At 39.2% G+C, this 15,256-nt stretch overlaps 1 protein-coding gene across 1 annotated transcript in view; it reads right to left on the bottom strand.

Moving 5' to 3' along the window:
* ADAMTSL1 (ADAMTS like 1) overlaps positions 1-15,256 on the bottom strand; it is a 453,014-nt gene that overhangs the window by 233,104 nt on the left and 204,654 nt on the right. Inside the window, exons 10-13 of the mRNA XM_024760471.1 lie at positions 12,926-12,976; positions 8,197-8,401; positions 6,749-6,896; positions 1,173-1,257 (exon numbers count right to left, since the gene is read on the bottom strand). Coding sequence (XP_024616239.1) covers positions 1,173-1,257; positions 6,749-6,896; positions 8,197-8,401; positions 12,926-12,976 — 489 coding nt within the window. The remainder of the gene's footprint in view (positions 1-1,172; positions 1,258-6,748; positions 6,897-8,196; positions 8,402-12,925; positions 12,977-15,256) is intronic.

The raw sequence follows: 15,256 nt of genomic DNA, 5'->3' as shown, positions 1-15,256 counted from the left end.
TGTGTTACCTTATATATAAACCATTTTTCTGTGAAACCAAGTACCATTTTTTTTTACACATGAACTTTGGTCATTTTACCAATCTGCATTTTGGATTTCTTCTTCAATCTCTTGATGTTTAGGGTGTGATTCAGAATACAATCCGTGTTCTGGCAAACCATATCAGATTTAGATTCAAACAGGATGACTCAGAAGAGGTTCTAAATTGCTTTTGAATATATAAATTATAATCTTAATTTATATATTATATTTAGTAAAATTTAAACTACAGGTTGAATTTGGAAACCATTTTGTATCCTGAATGCTATACTGTGAGCTCTTGGAGGGTGGGTAACATAACATATCTTAGGTACCAATGCATAGCACTGAGCCTAGTACTTGTATTAAATAAATTAATCTAGAAAATCATCAGTCAGAGAAACTGCTTTGGTCATAGATGAAATTCATCAATAAAGTGCTTTCCTGTATTTTTAAAAATGATGTAGCAGAGAGGCCTATCAGTGTATTGCAGTTGAATCAATATACAGTTATTGGTCAATCAATCAACCAACTTAAGTTTGTCTCTCTTCCTTGTTTCCTCTCCTGAAGTATCTGGAAAATCTGTGCCTAGTGGTCTTACAGATTTCATGGCCTTGATCAGACCGAGCCAGTGTGGGACCTTGATCAAGTGGGGCAAAGACCTGGTATCCATCTGATACCAATCCCAGCAAGAAAGGGAAAAGAAAAGCTAATAAGCTTCCTTTGACCTCAGATATATTTCACTTACCCTTTCATTTTTGTGAGTGGCTATACTGCAAAGCTGGGAGATAACGAGTATAAAAAACTGCCTAGGCTTTCACATCAAATCTGCGCTACATCATCAGATGCAGCCTGGACCTTCTCACCTTTGGCCTCTTGGCAAAAGAAAACAGGAGGTCAGATTTTGGAGAAGAGGGTAGGCACTACACTTTCATTTTCGTAGTTCATAACTGAAAAGATTTAGAGAGCAATCATGTTTTGAGAAACACTATGAAACTGATAAATCTCCAATTTGACAGCCCCGAAGCCTCATTCCTCCCTTGGTAAGACGAGTACACTTAGCTCAGAACCCATGAAAGCCACCATCAGCAAGACACTGCTTTCTTTAAACCAATCAGCTTCATAAGCACAACAACGCATGGCTGAAAACTTACGAGGGCTCTTCTGACACAGCAGCTCCTTCTTCAAGTTCTTGAGCTTGTTTGTACCATGGTAGCTTGGCCTCTACCGGAAGTTTTTCTGAGAATTAAGTGCATGCACACAAAAGAGAAGAGGTTAGAACCGATTTAGGATTTCAGGGAAATTTCATTTTCTCCTCCCCAGTTGTTGATTTTGTACTACCTAAAAGTTATGATGTCGATAACTGCAAATATGTTTTTAGGTAAATTTCTGCCTATGATGATAGTTATATGAAGAAAATGAAAATCAGATTTTAAAATGTTTAGTAACACTAGTCTCTGTGTCTATGTCCCCTTTATTATGTTGATTAGCAAAGGAAAGTCTTTTTATTATGAAAATCATAACTCCAGAGCTCAGTATGTGTATAAAGGGTCATGGAAATATCTTTGATTCTATTTCCTGTTGAAAAGATTTACCTTTTAAAACAAACACAAAGTACAATGGATTATACTGTGATACTTTCATAAATTCGAACTTGTTTTTCTTTTGCCTTTTGGCTAAGTGTGATCTGTTCCACACTGTGAAAAACAAACAAAATTGACACTCTGAAATTCACAAAATGTTGCTTTAGACATTTGACTCATTCAATTCCAACCCAAGGCTCTATGACAACTGGAATACGATCAACTTAGGGTCCACAACTCGTAATTTGACTTGCTTCAACTATTTATCTAGCTTTGGCCAAACAATTCAGAACAAGTTTCCTAACTACTTCCTAGCAAAAAAATGTGGAGGAGAAAAAGAAAGAGGGAGGTAATAACTGCTCCTACAGAAGTAACTGCCAAGATTCCCATTCCGACATATTTATTAGGGTCATTTATAGGCATATTTGCCTTTACAGTATGAGCCAGTGAAGCTCTATCACCATTTTATAACAAATAATTGTAAAGATGAAAGAAATATGTCTATATATGCGTACACCACAGGATTATATGGCATTTTAATGATGTTTAGAGAGCCAGACTCACTACTTACTTGTGAAAATCCAGATTTATTCTTTTTTTTTTTATGGGCCATTTTTAAAGTCTTTATTGAATTTGTTACAATATTGCTTCTGTTTTATGTTTGGGGTTTTGGCCCCGAGGCATGTGGGATCTTAGTTCCCTGACCAGGGATCGAACCCACACCCCCCACACTGGAAGGTGAAGTCTCAACCACTGGACCACCAGGGAAGTCCCCAGATTTTATTCTTGATAGCTAACCACAAACTGCTTTTCTTTCTCTGAAGTGGCTGGGTAAAGGACGAATGAATAAAGAATGGACTATTTTAAGTTAGGGTCATCACTTATCCTCTATGTACAACAATTGTTAATGGTCAGAAAACAAAGCCAGTGAGAAATATTGATGTAAAACTGCCAAAGCCAAAAGGATTTGCTAACATTTTGAATCCAGGAAGATGGTTCCGAAAATACACACATCATTTTACAACTAGCCCACCTCCCCCAGATAAATGACTCGGTCAATGAAGCCGTCTGTGACAGCTCGAACCATCCCTGTCTTTCCATAATGAAGAATTCAGCTTGGCACTAATAGTAGGCTTTTAATACATTACTCTCTTTTTGAACCGAACTCTGTCAGCTGTATCAGTGGCCACTGCTTCCTTTATATATATTTTTAACACCTTTATTGGAGTATAATTGCTTTACAATGGTGAGTTAGTTTCTGCTGTATAACAAAGTGAATCAGCTATACATATACATATATCCCCATATCTCCTCCCTCTTGCATCTCCTTCCCACCCTCCCTATCCCACTCCTCTAGGTGGTCACAAAGCACCGAGCTGATAATCCCTGTGCTATACGGCTGCTACCCACTAGCTATCTATTTGACATTTGGTAGTAGATATAAGTCCATGCCACTCTCTCACTTCATCCCAGCTTACGCTTCCCCCTCCCTGCGTCCTCAAGTCCATTCTCTACGTCTGCGTCTTTATTCCTGTCCTGCCCCTAGGTTCTTCAGAACTATTTTTTTTTTTTTAGATTCCATATATATGTGTTAGCATACGGCATTTATTTTTCTTTCTGACTTCCTTCACTCTGTATGACAGACTCTAGGTCCATCCACCTCACTACAAATAACTCAATTTCATTTCTTTTTATGGCTGAGTAATACTCCATTGTATATATGTGCCACATCTTCTTTATCCACTCATTTGTTGATGGACACTCAGGTTGCTTCCATGTCCTGGCTGTTGTATATAGAGCTGCAATGAACATTGTGGTACATGACTCTTTTTGAATTACGGTTTCCTCAGGATATATGCCCAGTAGTGGGATTGCTGGGTCATATGGTAGTTCTATTTTTAGTTTTTTAAGGAACCTCCATACTGTTCTCCATAGTGGCTGTATCCATTTACATTCCCACCAACAGTGCAAGAGGGTTCCCTTTTCTCCACACCCTCTTCAGCATTTATTTGTAGACTTTTTAATGACGGCCATTCTGACTGGTGTAAGGTGATATATCATTGCAGTTTTGATTTGCATTTCTCTAATAATTAGCGATGATGAGCATATTTTCATGTGCCCGTTGGCCACCTGTGTATGTCTTCTTTGAGGAAATGTCTATTTAAGTCTTCTGCCCATTTTCTGATTGGGTTGTTTGTTTTCTTTGGTATTAAGCTGTATGAGCTGTTTGTACATTTTGGAAATTAATCCCTTGTAGGTAGCATTTTTTGCAGATATTTTCTCCCAGTCCATAGGTTGTCTTTTTATTTTGTTAATGGTGCCTTTTGCTGTGCGAAAGCTTTTAAGTTTGATTAGGTCCCATTTGTTTATTTTTGTTTTTATCTCTATTACTGTAGGAGACAGATCCAAAAAAATACTGCTACTATTTATGTCAAAGAGTGTTCTGCTTATGCTTTCCTTTAGGAGTTTTATAGAATCTGGTTTTACATTTAGGTCTTTACTTCATTTTGAGTTTATTTTTGGATTTGGTGTTAGAGAATGTTCTAACTTCATTGTTTACATGTAGCCGTCCACTTTTCCCAGCACCACTTACTGAAGAGACTGTCTTTTCTCCAGTGTATATTCTTGCCTCCCTTGTCATAGATTAATTGGCCATAACTGTGTGGGTTTATTTCTGGGCTAGATTCTGTCCTGTTCCACTGATCTGTATGTCTATTTTTGTGCTAGTACCATACTCTTTTGATGACTGTAGCTTTGTAGTATAGTCTGAAGTCAGGGAGCCTGATTCCTCCAGCTCCGTTCTTCTTTCTCAAGATTGTTTTGGCTGTTCAGGGTCTTTTGTGTTCCCATACAAATTTTAGAATTTTCTGCTCTAGTTCTGTGAAAAGTGACATTGGTAATTTGATAGGGATTGCATTGCATCTGTGGATTGCCTTTGGCAGTATGGTCATTTTAAGAATATTTATTCTTCCAATCAAGGAACATGGTATATCTTTCCATCTGTTTATGTTGTTTTTGATTTCTTTTATCAGCATCTTATAGTTTTCTGCATACAGGTCTTTTGCCTCCTTAGGTAGGTTTATTCCTAGGTATTCTATTCTTTTTGATGCGATGGTAAATGGAATTGTTTCCTTAATTTCTCTTTCTGATATTTTGTTATTAGTGTATATAAATGCCACAGATTTCTGTATGTCAATTTTGTATCTAGCGAATTTACCGAATTCATTGATGAGCTCTAGTAGTCTTCTGGTAGTGTCTTTAGGATTTTCTATGTAATGCATCATGTCATCTGCAAACAGTGACAGTTTTACTTCTTCTTTTTCCATTTGGATTCCTTTTATTTCCTTTTCTCCTCTGACTGCTGTGACTAGAACTTCCAAAACTATGTTGAATAAAGCTGGCGAGAGTGGGCACCCTGGTCTTGTTCCTGATCTTTGAGGAAATGCTTTCAGCTTTTCACCATTGAGTATGATGTTAGCTGTGGGCCTGTCATATATAGGCTTTATTATGTTGAGGTATTCCCCCACTATGCCCACTTTCTGATGAGTTTTTATCATAAATGGATGTTGAATTTTGTCAAAAGCTTTTTCTGCGTCTATTGAGATGACCATATGCTTTCTATTCTTCAATTGGTTAATGTGGTGTATCACATTGATTGATGTGATTGATCTGCAGATACTAAAAAATCCTTGCTTCCCTGGGATAATCCCACTTGATCATGGTATATGGTTCTTTTAATGTATTGTTGGATTTGGTTTGCTAGCATTTTGTTGAGGATTTCTGCATCTATGTTCATCAGTGATACTGGTCTGTAATTTTCTTTCTTTGTGATATCTTTATCTGGTTTTGGTATCAGGCTGATGGTGGCCTCATAGAATGAGTTCAGAAGTGTTCCTTCCTCTGTAATATTTTGGAATAGTTTTAGAAGGATAGGTGTTAACTCTTCTCTAAATGTTTCATAGAATTCACCTGTTAAGCCATCTGGTCCTGAACTTTTGCTTGTTGGGAGTTTTTACATCACAGTTTCAATTTCAGTACTTGTGACTGGTCTGTTCATATTTTCTACTTCTCCCTGGCTCAGTCTTGGGAGATTGTACCTTTCTAAGAATTTGTCCATTTCTTCTAGATTGTCCACTTTATTGGTGTATAGTTACTCATAGTGGTCTCTTATGATCCTTTGTATTTCTATGGTGTCAGCTGTAACTTATCCTTTTTCATTTCTGATTTTATTGATTTGGGCCCTCTCCCTTTTTTTCTTGATGAGTCTCACCACCCTGTTTTTTTTTTTTTTTTAATTTATTTATTTTTGGCTGCGTTGGGTCTCGCTGCACGTGGGTTTTCTCTAGTTGCGGAGAGCAGGGACTTCTCTTTGCTGCATGAGCAGGCTTCTCATTGTGCTGGCTTCTCTTTGTAGAGCACAGACTCTAGGCACGCAGTCTTCAGTAGTTGTAGCTCACGGGCTCTAAAGCACAGGCTCAGTAGTTGTGGCGCATGGGCTTAGTTGCTCCACAGCATGTGGGATCTTCCCAGACCAGGGCTTGAACCTGTGTCCCCTGCATTGGCGCCACCAGGGAAGCTGTCACCACCTTGTTTTTTTTTTTGTTTGTTTTTTGAGGTACGCAGGCCTCTCACTGTTGTGGCCTCTCCTGTTGCGGAGCACAGGCTCTGGATGCGCAGGCTGAGCGGCCATGGCTCGCGGGCCCAGCCGCTCCACGGCATGTGGGATCTTCCCGGACCGGGGCACGATCCCGTGTCCCCTGCATCGGCAGGCGGACTCTCAACCACTGCGCCACCAGGGAAGCCCACCACCTTGTTTTTAACAGCAAGCAATATGGATAGTAAATCAGACATATATTTCTAAAATATCTCCTTTCGAGCAAATATATCTGATATTTTTCAGCAACAGTCTTCTATCAACTTTCTGAACCAGGAGAGAATTATAGCAATACATAGTGCTTAAAAACAATGTGCAAGCAAAACCATTTGAAAGATTTTTAGAAAGAGTTAAGTCCATTTAGTAGAGTCTAAGTTACAAAGAACAGCTATTAAGAACACTTGGGATACTTAATTATATTCCAAGGAGTTGAAAACAGCACTGAATATGTACAACAATGACAAGACTGGTTACAGAGCCCCTGTCAAGTTACCTTTGGGTTTATAGCAGGGAGTGGGTATGATGCATTCCTCTTTTATGTGGGGCTTGGTTTTGGGGCTACAGCCTCCGGTGTGCATTCCCCGATGGTCGATGCAGAGGACCACACGGTACCTGAGGCCCTGGCCACACGTCACTGTGCACTGGAAGGAGAGTGCAAGAGAGGAGACTCATAGGCAAAGCCTTGTTTACTTTTCTTCATTTCCCACCTGAGACTTTTCAAAGGGCCTCTTTTACAGAAGGACTCCTGGTGGCTTTATACCACTTCTTACTAGTCATGGGATCTTTGTTCTATTTGGCAATTTGAGGGTGAAGCTGGCTGAACACTAAATCACTTGCAATTTCTTAGCTTTGGATTAGTCAGTCAGCCTTTCTTAAACACCCACTGTGTGCAAAGTCCCAAACCAAGTCACAAAAAGAAGGAGAAGAGAAATTATAGAGTGTGCCCGATTTTGATTACCAAGACTGTATGTCAATTTTATTAGTCACTTTGCTAATGACTGTTAGGTCCAAATTATGGGAAATGCCAGCTCCCATGTGGACATTAAAATTTTTTTAACTTCCATCATAGCTAATTTATATCGCTGCATGGCTGATCCAATTGATTATAGTGACGTGGAAAAAAGACGTTGAAAGGAACTGATTCAATGGCTAGATGGAGACAGCACCTCCAGTGGTTCTACATGCCTGGGAACAAGTCTAGATAGGAAGATGTCACAGCTCTGATCTGCTGCCACAAAGCCACAAGGCTAAGTGAATAGCCCTTTGCCATCTCTGTGGCTGAGGGCACATCTTTCCATCTCACCTTTCCATCTCCTGTGCCATTTCACACCTTTTTCCACTAGCAGCCAGGATCCCTCAAATAACATTTTATGCTTAAGCTGCTGCAGTGGCTTCCCTAAGGTCTAGACTGTTTTGGTTTTAATTAATCCCACTTCACCTCCATTCTAATTACGTTGCTATCTTCATTTCATCTTTTTATCAGTGAATAATATACATAGCTTTCATCTTAATCCACTGAAGACACTTTTTGGACATAGACAAAGTAGAAGAAATAAAAAAAGAAGCCAAACTTTTGGTCTACTGAGCTTGACCATCAGAACAGCGTACACAGCTTCAGGCTCAGTCATCGGCCTCAATTATTGTTGACAGACATTTGCCTCCTCTTGCCATTTGAGGGAATGTTATGGGGAGTGACAGAGGTTTCTTAAAGTAGCTTGAAGAAAGATGTTTGAAAAAATCTATATATATATTTTTTCCTACTCATTTACTTTTGGCGGGGCTCGATTCGGGGCAAGCCTGCTCTGGGGCCTAAACGGGTAGGTTTCTAGACCCCTCCAGAGGAGAAGCAGGGAGCTGCACAGGGTGGGTGGTGGGGTCATGATGAAGAGAGGGAAGAGTGGACTTACTCTCCTAACGAACAAAGAAAGAAGGCACAGTTACCGGAGACCACTCCTGTGCCAGCCATTTAGGGCAGTCAAAAATGTTGCAGGGCTGCACGATGGGCATCTTAGGGGTGTACATGCATTTCCACTCTTCCACTGAGGTGACATGCCCCTGGATGTCCTCCTCCACACAGGAAACTGCCCGGCTCTGGATGCCCCCCCCACACGAGGAGGAGCACGCAGTCCACGGGGTGGCCTCCCACCTACAGAAGCAAGGGGAGTCATCAGGGCAGACACGCACACTGCCCACCTCCTCAGTGAGCTTTCCCACCAGCCCCTTCCCAGTGCCCATCGGGGCCGTCAGGTTCTGAGAGGCTACACTCCAGAGGACCAGAAGCCAGCTACGGCCTGAAATCTGACGAGTCAGAGAGGATTCGATGCTGGCAGAAGTGCTCTGGAAGCCTCGAAGCTCTACACAAATGTGAGAAATTACTCTTGGAGAGCGGTCTACATGGATAACTGTGGGGTCTGTAGCCTACTCAAAAGAGGGCTGTTCAGTCCTTCTTCCTACAGCTTCAGTATAGATTCTGAGTGTGTCTGTGTGTGTGTGTGTGTGTGGGTGTGGGTGTACGTGTATATATAATATTTACATTATTTTATATTTTATAAATATATTTGCATCTATCTAGTAGCTATCTATCTCAATATCTATCTCAAGACTAAAATTGGTTAATCGGTTAACACTAATAGTTTGTACCTGGGATAATACTTTTCATTTTCGATGCAATACTTTATTACTTAGCTTCTGGACACTTTTACATGAGAAGATCAAGAAAGATTCAGGTAAATCAAATACTCTTTCTCCCTTGCTTCTACAGTCATCAACTTTGGGAGTACACGGATTTAGCATAATTCTGATGTTCAAACTGTATCATCATTAGGAACCAAAATGTTAATATAGGCGTTATCTACTTGTTCCCTAGCTGCTAGGGGAGGGGGTACTGACAGTTAGCACTCCCTAAAGAACTCCCAGAATTGTGAAGAAGTTTGGCTCTGGTTCAAAGGCTGATGGCATTGGAATCTACAGATAAAGTAAAGTAAGGGAAAAAATAGCAATGTTGTCAATTGCACTTAAGAGAATTTCATTGATTCTTCAGATCTCTACGCAGCTCTGGTGCATCTGGGACCAGAGGCTGAGAGGGATCTTTGCCCGGTTCTCTTCTCTCTTCCCGTAGGTTTAAAGAATGTCGTAGTTTTTAACAATAAAAACATGGGGACTGGGCTTCTTTTTCTTGCATATATAGTCTGCTTGTTGATAAGGACTGCTCAAGATGTTAAGATTTCTCTTAGAATTATGAGAGCTATCATTGTAATGAGAGAAAAACAAAATGTCACCAAGTTGATCCACTTGAATAGTTAAATGTAAAAACACCGCACAGGCATACCGTGGAGACGTGAATTATTCTCTACATGGGATTTCATGTGTATTGTGAGCCTGCTTTCTCTTTTGCAAGAGCCTGGATAATGTGTGTTTCCCAGTTACAGAGAATTTTCCTCCACATTTTCTCTGCACCGTTCGAGTCTAGGCAACAACTGTTATCTCCACTGCCAACAGCCTAAACATGCCGCCAAATACAATATTTTCCTGTGCATATTTCCCCAGGAGACACATAAGAAAACGTTATTATGGGGAAACTGAGGTCCTCTGTTTAGCCCTTTCGAGACTCTCTGTTCCCTTTCAAGAGAAGGAAGCAGCTCTGTAGAGAGTTTCTCTTCCAAAGGGTAAGACCAATTCTCATTTGTCTCCATGTAAGTCTCTGGAGAGCTGGAGGTGGATAACAGGTCTGATTCAGACTGAAATTGGGCTGAATGTATACGTACAAATTTGCATTAGACTCGATGTGACAGTGAACTGGGAATATGTTTTGAACGGACATTTAATCTCTTAGAACGTTAAGATGCCATAAAAAGAGCACATTTTCTAACTGGTACTCTAACATCCCTAAACTGGACCCTTCTAAAGAGACAGTGATTAATTTCTGTCTCGACACTTGGACCTGATCCATGGTGTAATTCTGTAACCAGTAATAAGTATCCTTTTCAATGTCAGTGATCACAGAAAGACAAATGATTTGAATATTATTCCAAGTATTTATAGTATGGTTCCGGCCCTCAACTGTAGTTCTATATGTGAAAAGTTATAATGTGAATCCTTGCATAATAAGAGGATTACGTGGAATTTCAAAGCAAAACATCTCGGTGCTTTAAAGAAAGTATAACAAAAGCTCAGAGAGGGCGTCAGTTAGGATACCTTAAAACAGGGACCAGGTAAGCATTTGGAAAAAAAAAATACATCCAAGCATCTTGCCCAGGAAGAATAAGAGATGACTTCATATATTTTAACTCCTTTGGCTTTTAATTTTTAAGTACACAGTGTATTTAGTTTAAGAAATTCTCAAAATTAAGGATTATGTGGAAAAGTTGCACATATTAAGTATAAATTAAAGATTATTCATCAGACTATGTTCTTATATCATATTCAGATATATGTTATAGTCAAAGACTGAAAGCAAGAAAAAAGAATCTAAAAGTTCTTTGTTTGTGTTAATGTTGTGTTTGTATCTACACAAAATGTGGTCTTAAACCCATTCGAATAATCTCAATAAGTAAAGCCTTCTGCCTTGATCAGTAAGTAGCTGCCCTCTGAGAACCATTTTTGAGCCTTAATTCTTCTTAAGAAATGAAAACATATTCATAGAAATAACTTCCATTTAGTAAGGCTTTATCAATAAAGCAGAATATCTAACTTTCCAATTAGTTTAGTAACAGAAGTACACGGGGTAAGAAATATAGTCTAGTTGCCAGTTGTCTTTTCCCACTGTGATGCATGGACAGGCCAAAGTGTGCAGAAGACGGGATGCAAATAAACATCAAGGAGGTTCATCTCAATCTCTCATTGAGAATATTGAGCTTCAGGCACTGGGGGGAAATCTGAATATATAAGAAATCAAGTTTAACCTAAGACAGGCATTAGTCACACCACAGAAATATAAACAAGAGAGATCATAGATATGAAAGAAACTGAGGAGTGCCATTACAGGAAAAACATCAACTTGTTGTTCTCACCCCTGATACCCAACTGTGCCTTTATCTCGAAATCCACGGCCTTCACCCAACCAGATACATGCGTCCTATGAATACTTATTTTACAGATACAGGAATTAAAATCAAATAAAATCTTGGTTCAGTTAAATTAATCTTTTTATATTTTCCTTCCATTGTTTTTTCGAGTTTGGTTCTGGATCAAACCAGCAAAAGGATACATCAGTAGCATTCTAAAGTCATTTATTGTCTTTATCAATATAGACATAGGAAAGTGGGAGGGAGCTGATGAATGAAGTAACTCCTTAGTGGAAGAACCTTAAAAAAACCCCAAACAATTATATATAGTATTAACCAAGTACCCCTTTCTATATGCTACCATTAGAATGGTGATAAGTGAGTTCCGGGCCGGTCACTGGAAGTATTTAAGTAGAGGCTGGATGACAACTCGTATTGGTTTATACATGTGCGTGCTTGCGTGTGTGTGTGCGTGTGTGTGTGTATAAAATATGTCAGAATACATCTGTAGTAAATACACATATATGCATATTTGTGTAAATACATCTGTTCACGTATGTGTGGTGAATGGGTGCGATTATTGGGGAAGAGTGGGAGAATGAAGCATCACTGGGGAGCTGGACTAAAAGACTTCGAGGTCCTCTTTTTGCATTTCAATTCATTAAGTATTTGAAGATTTTCAATCAAACTTTGCTTTATTTTACAGTTCAGAATAAAATTATTTTCTGGGCTTTCTTTAGTCTGAAATTGCACAAACCACCGTGGATTATTTCCAATTATTTGTGATCTGATTTAAACCTTGGGTTCTAAACAGCAGCTGGCTCCCTGAAGTCCAAATGAGCAAAGAGAATAGAGCAAAGGTCTTGCTTAGCACAGTGGTGGCTTCACACCCAAATCTAACTTCTGCTCTCTGGGGAGCTCTTTCCAATGTGGCAGGCGATACACTCAGTAGCTAGAGTATTTTTCAGCTTCTCCAGTTTTCTTATGAATATATTAATAAAGAGAACAAGTTCTTTTAAAAGTTCCTCAATCACTTTAATGACTTTTTCTAGTTTTAAAAAATACCGTACTTTAAAAAAGCAGCATAGTGCATGGAATTTTACGTTCTGGGAGAAAAACACAAGAAAAACCTCCCCTCCCCACCAAATGTTCTGAACAATAAGGATATGAAAAAACTGCCTTTTTGTATTTAATTATAATTTCTTTGGAACAAAAAAAGGATATTCAAAACCCCTATGCAGAGTAATACCACATCTGGAATTCCACATTTGTGGTATTGGGATAATAATTCAGGCAGTGTTTGTTTAACAGTTAGCAACAGTGCTTTAATGACTAGGGTCCTATTGCAGAGGAAACATAAAAAAGGACAAAGGGAGTGAAAGAAAGACATAACATAAACCCATACACTGTATCTAATCATAGTGAATTACTGTGTCCACTGCAATGTAATCTGATCGTATCTTAAAATGGTTTTTGAATGACAAGCTTACAGTCTGAGCAGACCAGTGTTATTCAAAAGCAGAGCTCAGGATGGATTGCAAAACATACTGTCTACCATCTTATTTTTACAGAGAAACACAAAATCTATAATATATATATATATATACGTATAAAAGAAGCAAAGACTAATTTACTAATTCTAGCATCAGGATGATTGATTTACGTACCGAGGAAGGGGATGGTAGAGGTCATAAGGCATGATCTGCTTGTATCCGTCACTGTTAGGAACAATAATGCCAACCCTCTGAGTAGAAGGTACACACAATAAAATAAACACTAAATGATTACATTATACAATTTTTTTAGACAAATGCAAAGTAACATTAATAAATTGTCTCTAAAAAACAACACTAAAACAGTTCAAACTCTTTATGCTAGCATCTGTTTGAGGATGGGGCAAGTTCTTCGAAAGGGCACCGTTTACTATAATTAGTTCTCTGATCCAGGCAGGAAATACCAGTGGAAAGGGTGGTAGTAAGAAGACTGGGCACCTCATCATTAACTATGACACAATAAGCTTGCAAATGTTCTTTAATCCCCCCAATTATACATCCTATGAGGTCATTATTATCATCATTATTAATGTTACTTCCAGATGCTCACCAAGCAGTTTTACAGTTACGGTCTCACTTCTGATGAACGAGAGAGCTATGTGTAAGAGTATGTACCTGGGAACTGACAACACTATGTAGCATGCGTTAGCAAATAGGTAATGCACCCTTGGCAAATCTGAGGATTTTAGTAAAATCTGGAAAGCAGCCGCTTGGTTATTTTATAAAGGGAAGGGGAATATAGTAGGCAACGATCAACAAAAGCACATTCCCTACCAAAATAAAGGTAGGGCAGTTCAAATGTGATAATAAAGATGAAAGATCTTTTTTTGTGGTCTATAAAATGTGATATGGCGTTAACTGCTATTATGGTGGTGGTTGTGATCTGACGGTTAGTATACCTGGTGCTCTGGGAAACCCGTGAGATTTAGAGATAAAGACTAAAGGAGCCATAAGAAATGACATTTTAGGCTGTATGGCTAATGGATTCACAGGAAATGATATTATAGGCTGTGTGGGGGTCCCCAGAGGCCTTTAGGACTTCAATAAAGTACACTAACTACCTCACTGATATCAAGGAAAGCCTCCAATTGGCAAGACTTTCTTCTTGCTGAGTCCCCTTGTTTGTGGGAGATTTATGACTCATGAATCTCAGATAAAAGGGCTAATACAACAGACTCTCCATCAAGAGTGGGAGACAGAGAGAGCTCAGTTCACGGATGTCATGTATTTGCTGCAGCAAGGCATGGTAGGTCATGAGCAGAAGACACTTATTTTACCACTGACAAACGATAGCAAGTCCTTCTTTTGAATATTGAAGGAACTCATGTATTCTATTCTAGGATGAATGGAACTCATGTATTCTGGGATATTCTGGGATGAATATCCGTATTCAATATAAATGTTTGTATTTATATTTAAATAAATACATTAAGACTCACTTTGATCCCATCCTCTGACATAGGATGATACAGTACGTTTTTTTTTTTTTTTGCGGTACGCGGGCCTCTCACTGCTGTGGCCTCTCCCGCTGCGGAGCACAGGCTCAGGACGTGAAGGCTCAGCGGCCATGGCTCACGGGCCCAGCCGCTCCGCGGCATGCGGGATCCTCCCGGACCGGGGCACGAAACCGTGTCCCCTGCATCGGCAGGCGGACTCTCAACCACTGCGCCACCAGGGAAGCCCAGTACGTTCTTTTTATATGGCTAGTAAACCTAAGCTTTTGGGTAGAATGAGCAAGGTATACTGTAGAACAGAAAGATAAAAAATAGCACTGGCTGGACATAATGCCAGGTAAGGAGGAAAGAGGGAGTCATAAAAAGGGTAGTTCCTGAAGAAATTACTAAAAGGTAAGGGAGAAATGAGAGAAATTAAATTTGAAAGAAAACGAGAAAAATATCTTTGAATACAGATTTCTCTTCCGAAGAGGTACGAACACTGGAGTAGTAATTCGCTTATTTATCTTACATGACTAAATTTTCTTCATTTATTTGTGTGACTAAAGGTATTCATTTATATAACTAAACTTTCATGGTGTGTGTATGTGCATTACTCTTCAGTAACGATGCTCATGAAAACGGATGCTGCCTTTTGAGGAAGTTCAAAATCCCATAGCTCTAACAAACCCAAGAATGGGATGAATATTAGCATTAAACTTTTCTCCCTGTTTTCCAAGATAGAGAAACTTCCTATTCTTTTCTGCCTTCTTTTGACAAGAAATTGGATGTGAAAGGTTAATCCTGTCTTTGGTTAGAATCATGTGATCTCTTTCCAATAATTCTTCTGCCTAGTAATTAAGGAAAATTTCTTTCTAAAAGAACTGTATTTGATGGAATTCCAACCTTCCAAAGTTCTTCTAATAACTTTGGTAGTTAATTAAGGAACATAGACAACTGACTTTGCAGTTGTATTTTAGCTAGCCCTAGTATCTTCACTCATGCCTACATC

This window comes from Neophocaena asiaeorientalis, unplaced genomic scaffold (genome assembly GCF_003031525.2).
Source record: "Neophocaena asiaeorientalis asiaeorientalis breed wild unplaced genomic scaffold, Neophocaena_asiaeorientalis_V1.1 scaffold174, whole genome shotgun sequence".
In the NCBI taxonomy this organism is placed as follows: Eukaryota; Metazoa; Chordata; class Mammalia; order Artiodactyla; family Phocoenidae; genus Neophocaena; species Neophocaena asiaeorientalis.
The sequence above is the reverse complement of the archived record's forward strand: the minus strand, read 5'-3'. Positions and strand labels throughout refer to the sequence as shown.